Below are 18007 nucleotides of genomic sequence, written 5' to 3'. Positions count from 1 at the left end.
GGAAAAGAAGGTAAAATTCTTACCACAAAACTAGTTTCAACCTAGGTGCCAAAGACCCCTAGCCCCCCGACTCCTGCCTGCGCCTCTGGGGGCCGGCGCCCTTTCCGTGACGTCACTTCCTGGAGCGGCGGCCCCGCCCAGCCCCGCCCTCCACCTCGCCGGGATCCTGGGCCCTGCGGCCCGGGCGGAGGCGGGCGGAGGCGGGCAGAGGCAGGGAGCAGCTGTTTTCTGGAAGGGGGTCACGTGAGGCCTCTCGGTGTGGTGGGTGGAGACAGAAAGCTGCGGTTAAGTAGGGTCGGATTTAACCGTCCCAGGGAAGCGCGCCCGAGCTGGATCGCGGAGCGGGCTAAGGTAGGGACCGGGCAGCGGGCGCTCTCCTGGGCGCTCGTGCAGTGACACCTGCGCCCCCGCGGTTGGCTGGCGGCGGGCCGGCTCCCCAGGAGGGTGGGCGTACGCGGCAGGAGCTTCAGGCCAACCTCAGGCCACCGCCAACGCCGCCCGGCGTCTGGGAGGCGCTGGCTGCGCATTGGGCGGCTGAGGCAGGACCGTCTTGGGGCCCCAAGGAGCTCCGGGAGCGGTGAGTCTTGCCATCCACCGAGCCGAAGACCCTTGGCCTGATCAGACACCGACCAGACACTCCTGGGGTCGAGCTAAGCCCGGGCTTCTGCACTTTGCTCTCGCCACCGACTTCTCTCGCCCACCGTGTTGCTCAGGCTCGGGACGCTTCACCTGCCCTTGGTTTTCCAGAGTAGCCCTGAGATGTTCGTCCTCAGAGCGTGTCGATGCCAAGGCAAAAGTGGAGACACTCTTAATGAGCCCAGTACGTTTTTCTTACGTTTGGGTAGCGCTCACGTCCTTGCAAGGTCAATGGCTGTATTGGTCTGAGCGCCCCCCGCTCCAGCCTTGCGGCCTCAGGTATTCGAATGGCTAGAGGCGGGGCGACCTTACAGGCGGTGAGGAGGTTGAGATTTCAGACTTTTATTTACTTCTTTTTGGGGAGGCCATCTGGCGGAACCGAGCAGCTCAAGTTTCCTGAATCTTTGATGATGGGGAAGGTATCCCAGAGCCACGTGCTGGGTTAACAATTTTATTTCAGCATCTGTCAGAGCCTGAGCGGCTTGTTTCCTACCTTTCTCACCAGTCGGGTTGCGTAGATGTAATTGGATAGGCAGACCTCTTGTTATGTGCCATTTCCCCGGTCTGTAGTTATCGCCATTTCTTAGTTTATTAGTTAACTTAGTGGTAAAGCTTTTTTCTTTGTATCATTACGAAATTATTCTGAGGCAAGATAAACTCATCCTTTTGACAACAGAGCTTACTGAGTATGAGTTTTGAAGATTTGTTACGTACCTGCACTTTATGGCGTAGCAGAATTAGTGATGATCTGAAGAATGTTTAAACTTTTATTCATTTAATCTTTTTGGATATAAGTTTAATGTTCTTTGGGGTTTATTTGATTAATGTAATTTGACTAAGTTTTTTTTTTAAATCCATTTGATCCTGGGTTTAATAAACCGTTGCTTTAAGAACTGTTATTATTTATCTTACAAGGTGTCTAAGCTTCTGGCTCACTATCATTACTCTGGGTAATTGTTCAGTTACGCTAATTAAATCAGAAGGAAATATGAATAATTCTTCTCCCTTTCTTTCCTTCCCTTTACCCTTCCCTCCCTGTACTGTATTTAGTAGTGTCAGGATCATAAGCAGAGAATAAAGTTTCCGGACGGTCTTTATCACTTTTCCTCTTTCCAACTCATATAGATGAGATCAGGTTACAATGGACGTTATAGAAATCCATCACGAAGAAATAAAGTGGGTAAAAAAGGATCAAGGTCAAGAAAAAGGGTGTGAATACTTCTGCTCTCCTTACCTTAAAAACGGGAGTTGTTAGAGTTGATATTTTGGGAATAAAGGAAGAGGTTTGGGGCATGTTTTCATTCCAAATAAAGTAATAGAGTGTCACGAAATTAAAAGAAATGGATATGAGCATTTTGGTTTTTTTTGGATAATGCTCCCGATTAAAGACTAATCTTTCAATATGTTCTTCTCATTTTTAGGTAGTGAATTCCTAAGAAGAAAATAATGGATTGCATATTACTTGTTCTCTAATTGTTTGAACTCAGAAGTGTGCAGGTTTGTTGCAAAAGCCAAAAGAAGATGGCAACTCCTTATGTCCCAGTTCCTATGCCAATAGGGAACTCTGCTTCCAGTTTTGCAACCAACAGGAACCAAAGAAGTTCTTCTTTTGGGAGTATCTCAACAAGCTCAAACTCTTCCAAAGGCCAGTTAGAAGACTCAAATATGGGTAATTTTAAACAGACAGGTGTACCTGATCAAATGGAAAGCACTTCATCTGTCTGTAGCAGTCCCCTCATTAGGACTAAATTTACAGGTGCAGATTCTTCCATTGAGTATTCTGCTAGACCAAGAGAAAGTGAAGAACAAAATCCTGAAACAGTGAATTTGGAAGATAGACCTTCTACACCTATTATCCTGGGTTATGAGGTGATGGAAGAAAGAGCTAAATTTACTGTGAGTATTGACTTTTGCTGTACATCAGTAGAAGATGAAAAATTGATTAACCTGTGTTCTAAACTTGTGTTAAGTGATGTTAGCCTATACGTGTAATTTCTTGAACATAAAATTCAGATGGTTTATACCCCTTAAGTTGTCCTGCCGTAGTGAACTTTTGCTTTACTTGAACGAATTTTCACAAACCAGTCACAGCTGTGAAACTAGCACACAAATCAGGAACAGACCATTACAACAGCCTAAAAGCCTCCCCCCATGCTCTCTGTCAGTCAATACCCACTCTCCTGATAGCCTAGATTAATTTTGCCTATTTTTGTACTTTATGTAAGTGGAATTACGGAGTATGTACTCTTGGATATGGTCTCTTCAGCATTATGTTTGTAAGATTCATCCTTGATTTTGCACGTAATTGTAGGCAGCTCATTTTTATTACTGATGCTATTCCTTTATGTGAATATACTACAATTCATCCATTCTACTGTTAAGGAGCAGCGTTTAGATAATTTCCAGTTTGGGACTCTTACAAATACTACTGCTGTGAACCTTTTAGTACTTGGCACTCAGTAAACACATGTACTCATTTCTTTTTGATAGCTCCCTAGGAGTAAAATTGCTGGATCATCTGCCCAGCTTTAGAAGATACTGATGAACAATGTACCAGAGTGGTTGTACTAAGTTATACTCCTTTAAGTAGTGTATGAGAGTTCCAGTTACTCCACGTCTTCCCAACATGTGGTATTTTTCTGTCTTTTTCATTTTAGCTATTCTAGTGGGTAGAATGATACCACATTGTGGTTTTAATTTGCATTTAAGGCTTTTTTTTTGGCCATTTGGATATTCTCTTCTGAAGTGTCTGTTCAAGACCTTTGTTCATTTTTCTTTTGGAAAGCCTTTTCCACTTTGATTTGTAGTTTTCTGTGCATTTTGGGCATAAGTCCTTTTTCAGAACGTGTACTGTGACTATCATCTCTCACTCTGTGGTTTGCCTTTGTTAATGGTGCATTTGATAATCAAGAGTTCTTAGTTTTAATATAGTCCAGTGTATTAAATTTCTTCTATGGTTAGCACGTTTTAAAATCTGCCTCGGGCTTCCCTGGTGGCTCAGTGATTAGGAAAACGCCTGCCAATGCCGGGGACACAGGTTCGAGCCCTGGTCCGGGAAGATCCCACATGCCACGGAACAACTAAACCCGTGTGCCACAACTACTGAGCCTGTGCTCTAGAGCCCACGTGCCGCAACTACTGAGCCTGTGAGCCTCAACTACTGAGCCTGCGAGCCACAACTACTGAAGCCCGTGAGCCTAGAGCCCATGCTCTGCAAAAAGAGAAGCCACCGCAATGAGAAGCCCGCACACTGCAACGAAGAGTAGCCCCCACTCGCCACAACTAGGGAAAGCCCACACACAGCAGCGAAGACCCAACACAGCCAAAAATAAATAAATAAATAAATAAATAAATAAATAAATAAATAAAATCTATAAAAAAAATAAAATCTGCCTCCTCTTAGGTTACAAATATGTTGTCCTATGTTTCCTTCTAAAAGCTTTATTGTTGGACCTTTCACAGTTAGATCTGTAAACCATCTGGAATTGCTTTTTGTCCGTGGTGTGAGGTCAGGGTCAAGACACATTTTTTTTCTCCCTAAAGTCAAATTTTTATTGAAAAGACAACTCTTTCACTTCTGCATTTACTCTGTTGCCTACGTCATAAGTCAGGTGACCATAAATGTATGGATCTGATTCTGTGTTCCATTTTTCCCTGCTTTACCAATTCCACACTGTCTTGATTACTAAAGCCTGATGATAGTCTTGACGTCTGGTAACTTAATTACTCTAGCTTTGCTGTTCTTCTTCGGGATTGTCTTGGCCCTTTGCATTGGGATTGTATTGAATCTATCTAGGGAGAACTGACATATTTACGGTACTAAGTCTTTGAATCTATGAACCTAACCCATTTACTTAAGTCTTTAACTTCTTTTAATAATATTTTGTAGTTTTCAGGGCAGATGTCTTACATCTTTTGGTAAGATTTATTTCTGGCTATGGATGTCGTTTGAGGTTCTTGACATAATGTTTTCTATTTGTTCCTTGCTAGTTTATATATTTTGGTCTCATATGTTATTATATATTTATGCATCCAGTGACCTTGCTAAATTAAATTCATTTATAAGCCTGTTCTTTCAAACTGTTAGTTTGTTCTTTCTCTTGGATTTTCTTGAAGTAATGATTTCCTATTTATTTCAACATTTCATGCTGTAAGTTTATGATAGTATGGAAGGACCGCCAAGAAAAAAAATACTGAAATAATTTATGAAGAGGCAGTCTTTAGAGTTCAAATATTGTAAGACTGATGATATGATGGGAAATCTGCATGGACCTGACTTTTCTGCAAGTGATTTTTGGAAATTATAATAAATTGGTGGCTCATTTCCTTACATTGACCTACCTTCCATACGAAGGAATGAGCATTCATTGAGGTGACATGTGTGAAAAGTTCATAGGCAAATTTAAGGCAGCGATATATAAATATAAACTCTTTCAAGACAATACAGAGGAAGAAATAAGTGGCAAATATGAAATTAGTCATAGTCGTTTATTTATTAATTTGACATTTTTGGAGTACCTGTTATGTGCCAGGCCCTCTTCCAGGTAATGTTGGGACAACAACTCGACTGAGTGAATGAAAGATAAGTTTGTTTTTTTTTTTTTAATGCTAGTATGTCACATGGTGATAAGTGCTAATAGGAAGGAATAAAACAGGGGAAGGAAGTAGAGAGTTTCTTGAAACTGGAGTTGCAATTTAAATAGTGTTGTCAGTCATGGCCTCACAGAAAAGGTGTTAGCACTAAGATTTTAGCATGGGAATATCCGGGGGGAAAGCTTTCCAGACAGGTGGCATAACTGCCAAGACCCTTGTGGCTGACAGGAGAATAAGTAATGGGAAGAAATGTACGAACTGAGGTAACAGGTAAAGGCAAGCGAGTGTGACACCCAGATCAAGTAGAGTACATAGACTTTATAAGGCCTTTAGATTTTACTGATTTTACTAATTAGTAAAATTTATGAAGTAAATTTATGATTTACTAATTTTACTAATGAGATGGGAATCTTGAAAAGTTTTAAAAGGAAAAGTCAGATGATCTGACTTAATTTTTTTAAAGGCTCATTCTGGCTGCTGAATTGAGATTAGATTTTTGTGGGGGAAGATTAGAGGCAGGAGGCAGTTAGGTTCCTGAAGTAATCCATGGGAGACATGATGGTGGCGTGGACCAGGTGGTGGAAGAGGCCCTAAGAAGTGATCAGATTCTGGATATATTTTGAAGGTAGAGCCTTGGGACGTGGTAGATGGAGAAATCAAAGGTGATCCCGAAGTTTTTGGTCTAAACAATGTGAAGAATAGAGTTGCCATTTAACTAGATGGCAAATTTTGAGGGGAAGATCAGGATTTGCTTTGGGAAGTGCTAGGTTTGAGATGTTTGTTAGACATCAAAATGGAGACGCCAGGTATGTGTATGTGCATGTGAGTGTGTACACACATATATGTATTTTATACCTCTATATATTCGGTATTGTGTTTAGGGTAGAAGTCTAAGCTGGAGTTACAAGCTTGGGAGTCTTAGGTTTGTAAAATAATTTTACCTTGGTATATTTCTTTAAATTGATCTCTTAACTGAAGAAAGTATTAGGACAAACTGGCAAGATCTTATATAGAGTGTCAAGCCTTTGAAAAGTGTTTAAAAACAAAAAGTGACTAGGAGGGGTGGTGAGTAGGATCGGGAAAGAGTCGTGAGGTGGACTTCTTTGGTAATGTTTTGTTTCTTGCTCTTGGTACTAGTTACATGGTGTGTTTACTCTGTGAAAATTCATTAAGTTATATACTTAAGATTTTTGCACTTTTCTGTATGTATCTTATGATTAGTGTATACATCTACATTTGTTGTTGTTTACTTAAAACAGGGAGTACATAACAAGATAGACAGTACAAAGTAGTACATACTAAGTTTCAAATAAAGAGTAGAGACAATAACTGCTATTAGAACATAGAGGAGGCAATGATCAATACTGTCCATAAAGTTTTCATTGAAAGCACTACTTAAACAAGTAGAAAAGTAGGAGAGCTTTCTAGAAAAGATAAAATGAAAACCTCTTTGTTTTTCCTAGAGAAACAAGAGTGTTTAGGGACCACTGTAAAGAGTGGCTTAGTTAGAAAAGGGCTCATTTTTTAAAACAGGAAAATAAAGTTGGTATGTATTATGAATAGGTAAACCTAATTATCATATGAAGTTGACTTGTATCATGCATCAGTTATTCATAGTCAAAAGTTTTGAAGTCAATTTATCCCTTTTGTTTGAATTAGTAACTCCTAAAAAGAATGTTTTATTTGTATCCCCTTCGTGACTATTTTTACATCAGGACTGTCTGGAGACTTTACAGGGTATCCAAATAATTTTCTTCCTCACCTTTAAATGTTATAAAGATAAATTACTTATGTTTTACTTCAAAACAAAGGGATTCATCCTAACCCTTGCTGACTCCCTTCAAAGCTGAAAAAGAAGTCTGTAAGGGAGAAAAATCAAATGGTAAGGATGATCTACAGTCCCTAAATAATGAATTGTCTCTAGATCATCCAGTAGGATTATGATGAGTCATATTTGTAATTTAAAATTTCCTAGTAGCCATGTTAAGAAAAAGTAAAAAGAAACTGGTGAAATTATATTTAGTAATGTATTTTGTTTGACCTAATGTACGTAAAATATAATTTCAACATGTAACCAGTATATAATCATTTGAATGATGTATTTTTACATCTTTTTTCATACTAAGTCTTTGAAATCTGGTCTGTATTACACGCATAGTACCTGTCAATTTGGACTAGTCACATTTTGAGTGTTCTATGGCCACGTGTGGTTAGAATGCAGCTCTAGAGCTACAATTGAAAGTTACTGCACAGCAGACTTTAAGAAAAAAAGTTACTCTTTTTAAGAGAGTTTCACTCATTCAATAGATAGTTACTGAGTACTTTTTATATGTCATGTATATAGTTTAGCTCAAAACACTGTACCAAAAACTACCAGGAGATGTTTCTCTGAGATTGTTATAAATAGTACTTCCAAAATTATACTTATAAAAAATAGGATCTAGCTTTTTCTTATATGCTTTTTAAAATATTGACTTGCTTCAACCAAGTTTTCTATTCAATAGCCTAGATAATTGTACATAATTATATAAATGTAAACTTTTATCTAATATGGGTATTTTTTACCTTGTATTTCAGCCTTGAAGATTAAAACATCTAATTTATTTGAAAACTTTGCTTGGCAGTTACTGAGTTTAAAAATTAAATTGACTGTATAAGACAAGATTATTCAAAGTTTTTTCAAGTATGATTGATTCTTTTATTAATTTTAGAATATATTAGCATAAAATATACTTTGGAGGCTGATAAGTTTATTTATTATTAGTGTGCAGCAAAAAAGCATTTTGCCTCAAATATGTCAGTCATGTTTCTTAGGAAAAAATCTTGCTTTTGGTACCTACATTTGATTATTTGAACATTTGATGGTCTAAATAATTTCTGATATTTTTTATATATTAATTGTATGATCTGGGTTGTCAAATAAAAGTTTTAAAATTATTTGGTTTGAATATTTAAATATTTTTACATAAATATATTTTAAAACTCTCTCTGTTTCTCGCTGTCTCTGCATAGGTATATAAAATACTAGTAAAGAAGAGTCAAGAAGAAAGCTGGGTAGTTTTTAGAAGATACACTGACTTCTCTAGGCTTAATGATAAAGTAAGTACTTTAATAAATCTAAAACTGACTTTTCAGTTTTGAATTATCTGTTCCTGGAGTTCTGCTGTTATATTTGTGTTTTTTCTTCCTTGTTAATTATTTGAGCGAAGTCAAGTCTTTGCTATTTCCAAACAAAATTAACTGTTTCATTTAACTTTAATAGTTCGGAGTCCCGTCTCTATGCATAACTTCCTTTTATTGGAAACAAAAAATTATTTTTAATGTTAAAAATGTGAAAACCTTAAAATTGGCAACAGAGATATAAGTGATTATATAATCTTGTGAGTTTGAAAAGATGTATATGTATAATAAGACCCCCTAAATCATATGACTACAAAAGAATGAACAAGAAAGAAAAATTTAGCACATTGTGTTAGTTTTCTATTGCTGTATAACAAATTATCACAAACTGTGGCTTAAAACTTACCTGTTCATTATCTAGAGATTTGGACTGCTCAGCTGGGTTTGCTGCTTAAGATCAAACAAGGTCAAAATCAAGCTGTTGGCTTGACTGGCCTCTTACCTGGAGGGTCTGGAAAAGAATCAGCTTCCAGTATCATTCTGGTTGTTGGCAGAGTTTGGTTTCTTGTGGTTGTGAGATCAAGGTCCCTGTTTCCTTGCTAGTTGTCAGCCAAAAGTTGTTCTTGGCTCATAAAGACTGTTCTTCAGCTCTTGCACATGGCCCTTCCATTTTCAAAGTCAGGAAGAGATTGTCAAGTCCTTCTTGTGCTTTGAATATCTTTGACTTTCTCTTCTGTCACCAGCCAGGAAGGAACCTTTACCCTTATAGAGCTCATGTGATAAGATTAGGCTCACCTAGGTAATTTTCCTTTCTTAAGGTCAACTGAATAGTAACCCTAATTGCATCTACAGAATCTCTTTTCCTGTGTAAAAACAAAACACAGAGGCAACACCAGGGGCAAAGGTCATAGGGCCATCTAGAATTCTACCCACTGCATAGACAAAGACGATAATAATAAACCTCAGTACATTAAGTACCCTTAAAAATAAGTAACAAAAAAAAAATATAGAAAATTCAGCAAATGATATGAATGGGGTAATCCACAGAAGAAATATAAATGACCAATAAGTTACTATCACAAGTACTCCAAGAAAAGAAAATTAAACGATTTTTCACCTGTCAAGTTGGCAGGCTTTAAATGGTATTATCCATTGTTGGAAACATGAGTCTTCCTAGAGGACACCCTAAAGCTGAGCATAATTTTGACACAATCACATTTCTGGGATTTATCCTATATAATAAATTATGGATATGAGCAAGATTTAGCCCTAAGGATACTTATCATGATGCTTTATGTATTGTTGTTTTGTTCATGTTTTATTTTGTTTTGAATAGTTAAAAACTTAGAACCAACCTAAATTTCCAACACTAGGGAATTCATTGAGTTAATTGCAGTAAGAGTTCAGTAGAAAAACAGCAGCTGAGGCGTTCACAGAGCTGGAGAGAAATCAGGTGGGGCAGGTGGGGGTAATTGGTATTTAAGAAACCAAGAGAAAGAGCATTTTTCCAAAAGAAGCAAGTGATTTATGATACTTCTGAGAGGCCAAGTAAGCTGAACTTGGACCACAAATTATTCCCTAATTTTGACATATGTTTAGTAGAGGAAACTTTACTGGTCCTATTCTTTCCCATCTGCCACCTCCCCCCACCTTCTTCCTGGACACTCAGAACTTCTCAAGTTGGTATATTCTTAAAATGTTTGGTGGTGGGAAACTCTATTTATGTGACTTTGCAACTGCCCGGATGCCAAAAAGTTTCTACCATTTCTGAAAACCTCAATTTGAATGAAAAGGTAAAATATAAAATGCTAAACTATTTTATCCTTAATTAAGGTATTGTTAAGATGACTTTTTGCAACATGTCAAAATACTTAAAAGTATTATTTCTAATATATTTCTACCATTATATGTAAATTTTATTTTCTGTTTCTGAGTTCTTCTTATATTCACGATTTAAAAACCTGTAATTCTTTACTTCTGTTTATTTTTTTTTTAATGATTAAACAAACAAGAAGACCAAAGTAATTCATGAAGTTACCAGATACTTAAGTGGAATTCTTAGCTTTTTTATGAAATTGTTATAATTTTTGTTCATACAGTTTCTAATAGTTTCAATTTTGAGCTATTTCATCCTTTATGACTTCTTATTTTTCTTTTCAGGACTCAAATATTATTTAGTGTTTACTTCCCTTTGTCTCTCTAGATTCATCTTTATTGCCAAAATATTTATCTTAGGCAAGCTGAGATTTAGATAGCTCTTAAGCTTTTGAAGAAAGATGTTAGTAGAAGTTTAATTTGAATCTAGTAAATATCTCCTTGATACTCTGAGTTGGGCACTTAAAATTGATAAGTGTCTGTGTCAGTCTTCTAGGTACCAGCAAGAGCTCCACCCATCACCTGATTTTACTGGCAAGAATCAAAAATGTGTGTCAAACACCAGCAGCCACACAATTTAAATGGTAGTTATTATTTTTATAATTGTTAAAAATAAAGTAAAATCTTAGGATCTTTCATTTTATAAAACCAATCATGAAGTATTTGTGAAATGAGTAGTTTGAGTTCAGCACTGTGCTAGGAATTTGGTATTATATAGAAACTATTTAGATCTGATTTCTAACGTTGAAGAGTTTATGTTTTCCATTTATCTATACTAGGAGGAAAAAAATAGTCAATTGACAATATGAAAATTATTTAACATAGTTAAAATAACACTGTTTAGAAAGAAAATTTTCTGTAGAACGCTAGTCTTTTTTTAATTTCTCTTTTTTTAATTTCCTGGGTTATAATCTGGCTTCAGCTTCTCTAGGAGTTTTTAAGAGCCTCTTCTGGGAAAGTGAGAGGGCAAAGTCATGAGCAAGATCTGGAACACATAGAGCTTTTCAGAGTTGAGACATCTGGCAGGGTTGTAGGGCAGGCTGGTGATGAATAATTTGCAGAAATATGGCCATGAGAGTAGGGTTTTCTCTATATTCTACTTAAAAGCTCGCTATTTTCTACTTCCAATTTGCAGAGTAGGTCAAAGCTGAGTATTTCTGTGAGGTAAAATGATTATTCTCAGTTGGAATTAGAATTCTCTTAGAATTCTCTCGATTCTAAGTCTTAGCTGTACTAAGCAGAGCACACAGCAGAGCATAGGGAGGGAGCAGAACCATTGTCAGATCACTGTCAAGACAAGCCAAGCTCATATGAAAATCTGGGCTAAGCTCAACCAAGCATTTGATCCTCTCATTAAAAAGAAATTCAGTGGTAATCCTCAACATGTCTGTCTCTTGGGTCACACTGTCCTGAACTGTCCTGAACTGATTGACATCAGGCAGTTCGTAAGTAGTGTCCTAAGTTTGCCTTTTACTGTCTTTCTGGGTTTTTTTTTCACTTTTTTCCTTTGTTGGATTTTATTTCCTTTATCTCATGTCTTCTTTCTTGAATTACTCTTTCCTTTTAGTAGAACTAATCCCCTAGTAGCTTTTTGAGGAAGATTACATGGGATGTGATGTCTTTCAGACCCCACATGTCTAAAAATATTCAGTTTTCATACTTGGTTGAAATGTGGGCTAGGTATAGAATTATAGATTGGAATTTTTTTTTCAGAATTTTGAAGACATTAAGCTATTTTCATTTTGCTTTTAGTGTTGAGTATTACCCTTGAGAAGCCCAAAGCTATTCTTGCTCCTGATCATTTGTATGTCACCTGTTTTTTTCTTCTTTAGAAGTCTGTTGAATCTTCTCTGTGTAATTAATCTGAAATTTCACAATGACTTTTTGTAAAGTTCTTTTCTTCTATTATCTTGTACACTCTGTGGGCAACCCATGTGTTTCAGATCAGAAAAATGTTTTTGAACTGCTTTATTAATGAATTCCTCCCTTCTGTGTTGTCAGTTCCCTCTTTCTGTAAACTTTCTTGTAAAACAGACATTTGGGCTGGTTCCAGATCTTTTCCTCCCCTTTCTTTACTACCTTTTTCTTTTTTGCTATTTGGAAGGAGATTTCCTTATTTCTTTCTAAAACCATCTTTTTATTCTCTGACTGTCCCTGTTTTTGGTCACTTTATTCTTATTTCTTGAATGTAGTATCTTAATCCATTGAGTGTATTAGTGATTTTTTTTATTTGTATTTTTATTATTTTATGTTTTTTTTCTCCTTGTGCTGTCTGTGTTCTCTGAGTTACTTTTTTCTGTTTGTCTTTGTCTTCCATGTTAAGTAATAGTATGTAGTAATTCTTTCTGGTTGTCTGGTCATGATTAAAAGTTGGGTACTAAAAGCTGATTGGAATCTCTTACTCCACGGGTGAGGCTTATGTTGACTTTAAGATTCACTGTATAATGGGGAAGGTGGGCTGTGCTGGAGAACTTCTGATGTCAGGATCTTAAGGTCTTTCCTGTTGGATTGATCAGACTCTCCAGAGAAGTGTTTTCCAATCTCCTGCCTTGTGCTGCCAGTTTGTGAGCAATTTGAGGGCCCTGTAAGTATAAACCTGGTATAAATTTTTCTACACTTTGGGTTTTCTTCACTCTCCTGAGTCAATTTCTACTCTCCTCTCTACTTTTTGGTTTCCAGTATGTTGTTTTATGTTTTTTTCTCTTCACTGTAGTTTTAGCAGGGCTGCAGAAAGAGAGAATTAGATGAGTGTACTCAGTTCTCCAACTTAATCCAAAAATTATGTGCATTACTTTTTTAAAGGCTTTTTTATGGAAACATCAAATGCGTATTATGATGTCATTTCACAGGAAATCTATTAATGTTTAATTTAATGAAATATAAAAACTAGCCTTTACTAAAGTTATTTCAAGCTAATGGATAGTTCCCAAATTGTCCTTTGTTCAAAATAAAGTTATTGAGTAAGCACTCATAATATAAACACTTTGTGAGGGCTCAATTGTGGAACAACTCACTCTTTTCTGAGGATTATTTTTTTAGGGGAAAAAAGTCTAACCATGCATGTGGACATATGTGACATTTAAATTTTAAAGCTTGAAATTAATAAAAAGACTATTTTTATTTTCTCCTTATGGCTTGTATTACTTTCATTGCAAACACAGTAAACGACCAGACTCCAAGGCCAAAATTATCTGTTTACATCTTGAAATCAAATCAGAGTTTTCAGTAGAAAAATATAGACAGAATTTATGTTCTATATTTTTATTTGGCATTTTACCCTGTGAATTTTCTCTTTTGCTGGTCTTTTTTCTTACGTTGTGATATTTTGTCTTACATTTAAGTATAGAAATTTGAACAGTACATGATTTCATTTCATTCATTTACTGAACATAGATCGTTGGCTGCTTGTAATGTAGCAGGCATTATGCTAAACACTGGGGGTGCAACTATGAATAAGACAATCATTACAATGTAAAACGATTCTAAGTCTTAGCTGTACTTTGGACACTCCTGGAAAACTTTTTAAACAAAGTGTCTATATGAGTTCTTACTCAAAGTTCCTTGGGTGATTCCAAAGTGCAACCGAGGTTTAGAAGACTGGTCTGGTAGAAGAGTCCAAAATTAAATAAATGTTACTTAATTTACATCGTGATAAATGTCATTTAAAAAATAAATTAATGATTTGAGAATGTGTGGCAGATTGTCTTTTCTAAAAATGTTTGCAGCAATATTCTCAGTCCCATATGCTCTTCCAGAATCTTGCCTCTGACTATCAAGAAGTAGAATCTGTTTCCTCTCCCCCTTGAACGTGGGTGAGCTTGTGACTGATCTAACCAATAGAGGACAGTGGAACTGATGCTGTGGGATGATGAGGCTAGATCATAAGAAGCATACAGCTTCATCCTGGCTTTCTCTCTTGGGATGCTCCCCTTTGAAACCCAGACTTTATGCTGTAAGAAAGTCCAGGATACATGGAGAGGCCACGTTAGGCTTGTGACTGACAGCCCCAGCCAATGTCTCAGCCAACAAGCAGCATGATCCAGTATAAATATGTGGGAACGAACTTCAGTTGCTTCCAGCTCCCAACTTCAAGTTTCCAGCTGAGATTCTAATTCATTGTGGCAAGACAACCCATCCTCACCATTCCCTGTACGAATTACCAGCCCACAGAGTCCATGGCCTAATAAATGGTTATTTTACACCACTGAGTTTTGAGGTAACTTGTTATCCAGTTATAGTCACTTGATCAGAGTGTGTAAAGAGAAATCTAACCGAGCTTAAAAAGTAGAAAAGTCTTTCCTAAGAAAGTAAAATTTAAGCCAAATATGCAAAATTGATCATAAGCCAAAATGTAAAAGCTAAAACTATAAACATCTTAGGAAAAAACATGGAAGAAAATTTTTGTAACCATGGAGTGAGCAACGATTTCTTAGATAGTATCTAAAAAACCATAAACCATAAAAGAAAAAAATGGATGAATTAGGTAACATTAAAATTTTTTAAATGTACTCTGTTAAGACTGTTAACATGAAAAATCAAGCCACAGTCTGGGAGAATATATTTGTCATACATATATCTGACAGAGAACTTCTATCTAGAATATATAAAGAACTCTGACAACTTAATCAAAAGACAAGTAACCCAGTTTTTTTAAAGCAGAGAGTTCAGAAGATTTTTTTTTTTTAAAGTAAACTAAAGAACCATTTTGGGTTTTTTTGTTGTTGTTTTTTTAATTAATTTATTTATTTATTTTTGACTGTGTTGCGTCTTCATTTCTGTGCGAGGGCTTTCTCTAGTTGCAGCAAGCGGGGGCCACTCTTCATCGCGGTGCACCGGCCTCTCACTATCGTGGCCTCTCTTGTTGCGGAGCACAGGCTCCAGACGCGCAGGCTCAGTAGTTGTGGCTCACGGGCCTAGTTGCTCCGCGGCATGCGGGATCCTCCCAGACCAGGGCTCAAACCTGTGTCCCCTGCATTGGCAGGCAAATTCTCAAACCACTTCGCCACCAGGGAAGCCCCAGAAGATTTAAATAGATAATTCACCAAAGAAGATATGCAGATCCAAGCACATGAGAAGATACTTAACACCATTTGTCAAGAGAGGAATGTAAATTAAAGCCACAATGAAATACTACTACACACCCAGTGGAATGGCTGACATTAAAAAGACAGGCAGTGCCACGTGTTAGCAGGGACAGGGAGCAACCGTAACTCCTATGCATACACAACTGGTAGAAATCAAGAAATAAAACAACCAAGGCATAAAAAGCATAGCTGAATTTAATTCTTTTATTGTAAGCTTGTTATGTGAATAGTTTCACATAGTCAACGGGATAGATTTTGTAGAATTCATATAATTGAGTTGAACATTGTATCTTCTTTTTTCTTCTTTTTCAGTTAAAAGAGATGTTTCCAGGCTTTCGATTAGCACTTCCACCAAAACGCTGGTTTAAAGATAATTACAATGCCGACTTTTTAGAAGATAGACAATTAGGATTACAAGCGTTTCTTCAAAATTTAGTAGCTCACAAGGACATTGCTAACTGGTATGTAACAAATTGAATAACAGGTTATAACTGCATTCCAATAACTGGTTTAAACTAAAGAATAAATCTAGGACCATATATATTCAAGCACAAAAATATAAGGTAGGCGTATTTATCTCTAATAAAGCACTAACTGTAATTTTCTTGCCTTTTTTCAGCAAGGACTTTATTTGGTGTTTGATTTATATTAACACCTCCAAAAAGTCAGCAGAAAATTCAGTGTGCCATATATTCAAACCACGCAGCTATAAACTTGATTTTAGAATTTTAGTAATAACTTAAACAGAGTGGCTCACATATTGGTAGATATTTAGTTAAATAACACTATATAATTTTGATGATAATATTTATATGTCTCCAAAGTAATGCAAAAATATGAAAATTGTGAAGTCAGGTTAATTTATACAGAGGGTAAAGTGAAAATACCAGAAATCATTAAAAAGGGAAAGAAAGGACCTATATGAGTTTTTTGTATCTGAATATATTTACAAGAAAATTGCTATATGATTTAATATCATCTGGGTATCTAATTTTGGAACTTACATTATCAGATAAATTAGAACCATTTTGAAAAAAATTATAGAGCATTTACAAAGAAGCAATAGCATATTGTATGGACACCTGTGTCCGTAACTATCTTTAGCAATTTTTCACATAGGAATGGAAAACAAATAAGAAAACTGCCCTTACTTTTTTCACCCTTTTTTCTTAGTCTTTCTTTTATGTATATCACCTTATATTACACATGTACTATGCATATACATATTGCTTCTTTTTTTTTTGAATTTTATTATTTTTTTTATACAGCAGGTTCTTATTAGTTACCTATTTTATATCTATTAGTGTATACATGTCAATCCCAATCTCCCAATTCATCCCACCACCACCACCCCCCCCGCCACTTTCCCCCCTTGATGTCCCTACGTTTGTTCTCTACATCTGTGTCTATTTCTGCCCTGCAAACCAGTTCCTCTGTACCATTTTTCTAGGTTCCACATATATGCGTTAATATACGATATTTGTGTTTCTCTTTCTGACTTACTTCACTCTGTATGACAGTCTCTGGATCCATCCACATCTCTACAAATGACCCAATTTCGTTCCTTTTTATGGCTGAGTAATATTCCATTGTATATATGCACCACATCTTCTTTATCCATTCATCTGTCGATGGGCATTTAGGTTGCTTCCATGTCCTGGCTATTGTAAATAGTGCTGCAATGAACATTGGGGTGCATGTGTCTTTTTGAATTATGGTTTTCTCTGGGTATATGCCCAGTAGTGGGATTGCTGGGTCATATGGTAATTCTATTTTTAGATTTTTAAGGAACCTCCATACTGTTCTCCATAGTGTCTGTATCAGTTTACATTCCCACCAACAGTGCAAGAGGGTTCCCTTTTCTCCACACCCTCTCCAGCATTTGTTTTTTGTAGATTTTCTCATGATGCCCATTCAAACTGGTGTGAGGTGATACCTCATTGTAGTTTTGATTTGCATTTCTCTAATGATTAGTGATGTTGAGCAGCTTTTCATGTGCCTCTTGGCCATATGTGTGTTTTCTTTGGAGAAATGTCTATTTAGGTCTTCTGCCCATTTTTTGATTGGGTTGTTTGTTTTTATAATATTGAGCTGCATGAGCTGTTTATATATTTTGGAGATTAATCCTTTGTCAGTTGCTTCATTTGCAAATATTTTCTCCCATTCTGCAGGTTGTCTTTTCGTCTTGTTTATAGTTTCCTTGACTGTGCAAAAGCTTTTAAGTTTCATTAGGTCCCATTTGTTTATTTTTGTTTTTATTTCCATTTCTCTAGGAGCTGGGTCAAAAAGGATCTTGCTGTGATTTATGTCCAAGAGTGTTCTTCCTATGTTTTCCTCTAAGAGTTTGATAGTGTCCAGTCTTATATTTAGGTCTCTAATCCATTTTGAGTTTCTTTTTGTGTATGGTGTTAGGGAGTGTTCTAATTTCATTCTTTTACATGTAGCTGTCCAGTTTTCCCAGCACCACTTTTTGAAGAGACTGTCTTTTCTCCATTGTATATCCTTGCCTCCTTTGTCATAGATTAGTTGACCATAGGTGCGTGGGTTTATCTCTGGGCTTTCTATCCTGTTCCATTGATCTATATTTCTGTTTTTGTGCCAGTACCAGACTGTCTTGATTACTGTAGCTTTGTAGTATAGTCTGAAGTCAGGGAGCCTGATTCCTCCAGCTCCATTTTTCATTCTCAAGATTGCTTTGG

General features: G+C 36.6%; 1 protein-coding gene across 3 annotated transcripts in view; it reads left to right on the top strand.

The window, feature by feature from the left end:
- The first annotated feature begins 213 nt into the window (after positions 1 to 213).
- The window catches only part of SNX16 (sorting nexin 16), a 36778-nt gene continuing 18984 nt past the window's right edge, over positions 214 to 18007 (top strand). The window contains exons 1-4 of one of the 3 annotated variants that reach the window (XM_068525642.1): positions 214 to 351; positions 2058 to 2532; positions 8242 to 8328; positions 15621 to 15769. In XM_068525642.1, the coding sequence (XP_068381743.1) occupies positions 2158 to 2532; positions 8242 to 8328; positions 15621 to 15769 (611 nt within the window). In that variant the 5' untranslated portion in view covers positions 214 to 351; positions 2058 to 2157. The other 2 variants (XM_068525643.1, XM_068525644.1) reach the window with 2 other exon arrangements.

The sequence above is a fragment of the Eschrichtius robustus genome, chromosome 17, assembly GCF_028021215.1.
Source record: "Eschrichtius robustus isolate mEscRob2 chromosome 17, mEscRob2.pri, whole genome shotgun sequence".
Classification (NCBI taxonomy): domain Eukaryota; kingdom Metazoa; phylum Chordata; class Mammalia; order Artiodactyla; family Eschrichtiidae; genus Eschrichtius; species Eschrichtius robustus.
Note: the sequence above shows the minus strand (reverse complement) of the source record. Positions and strands in the feature narration are given on the sequence as shown.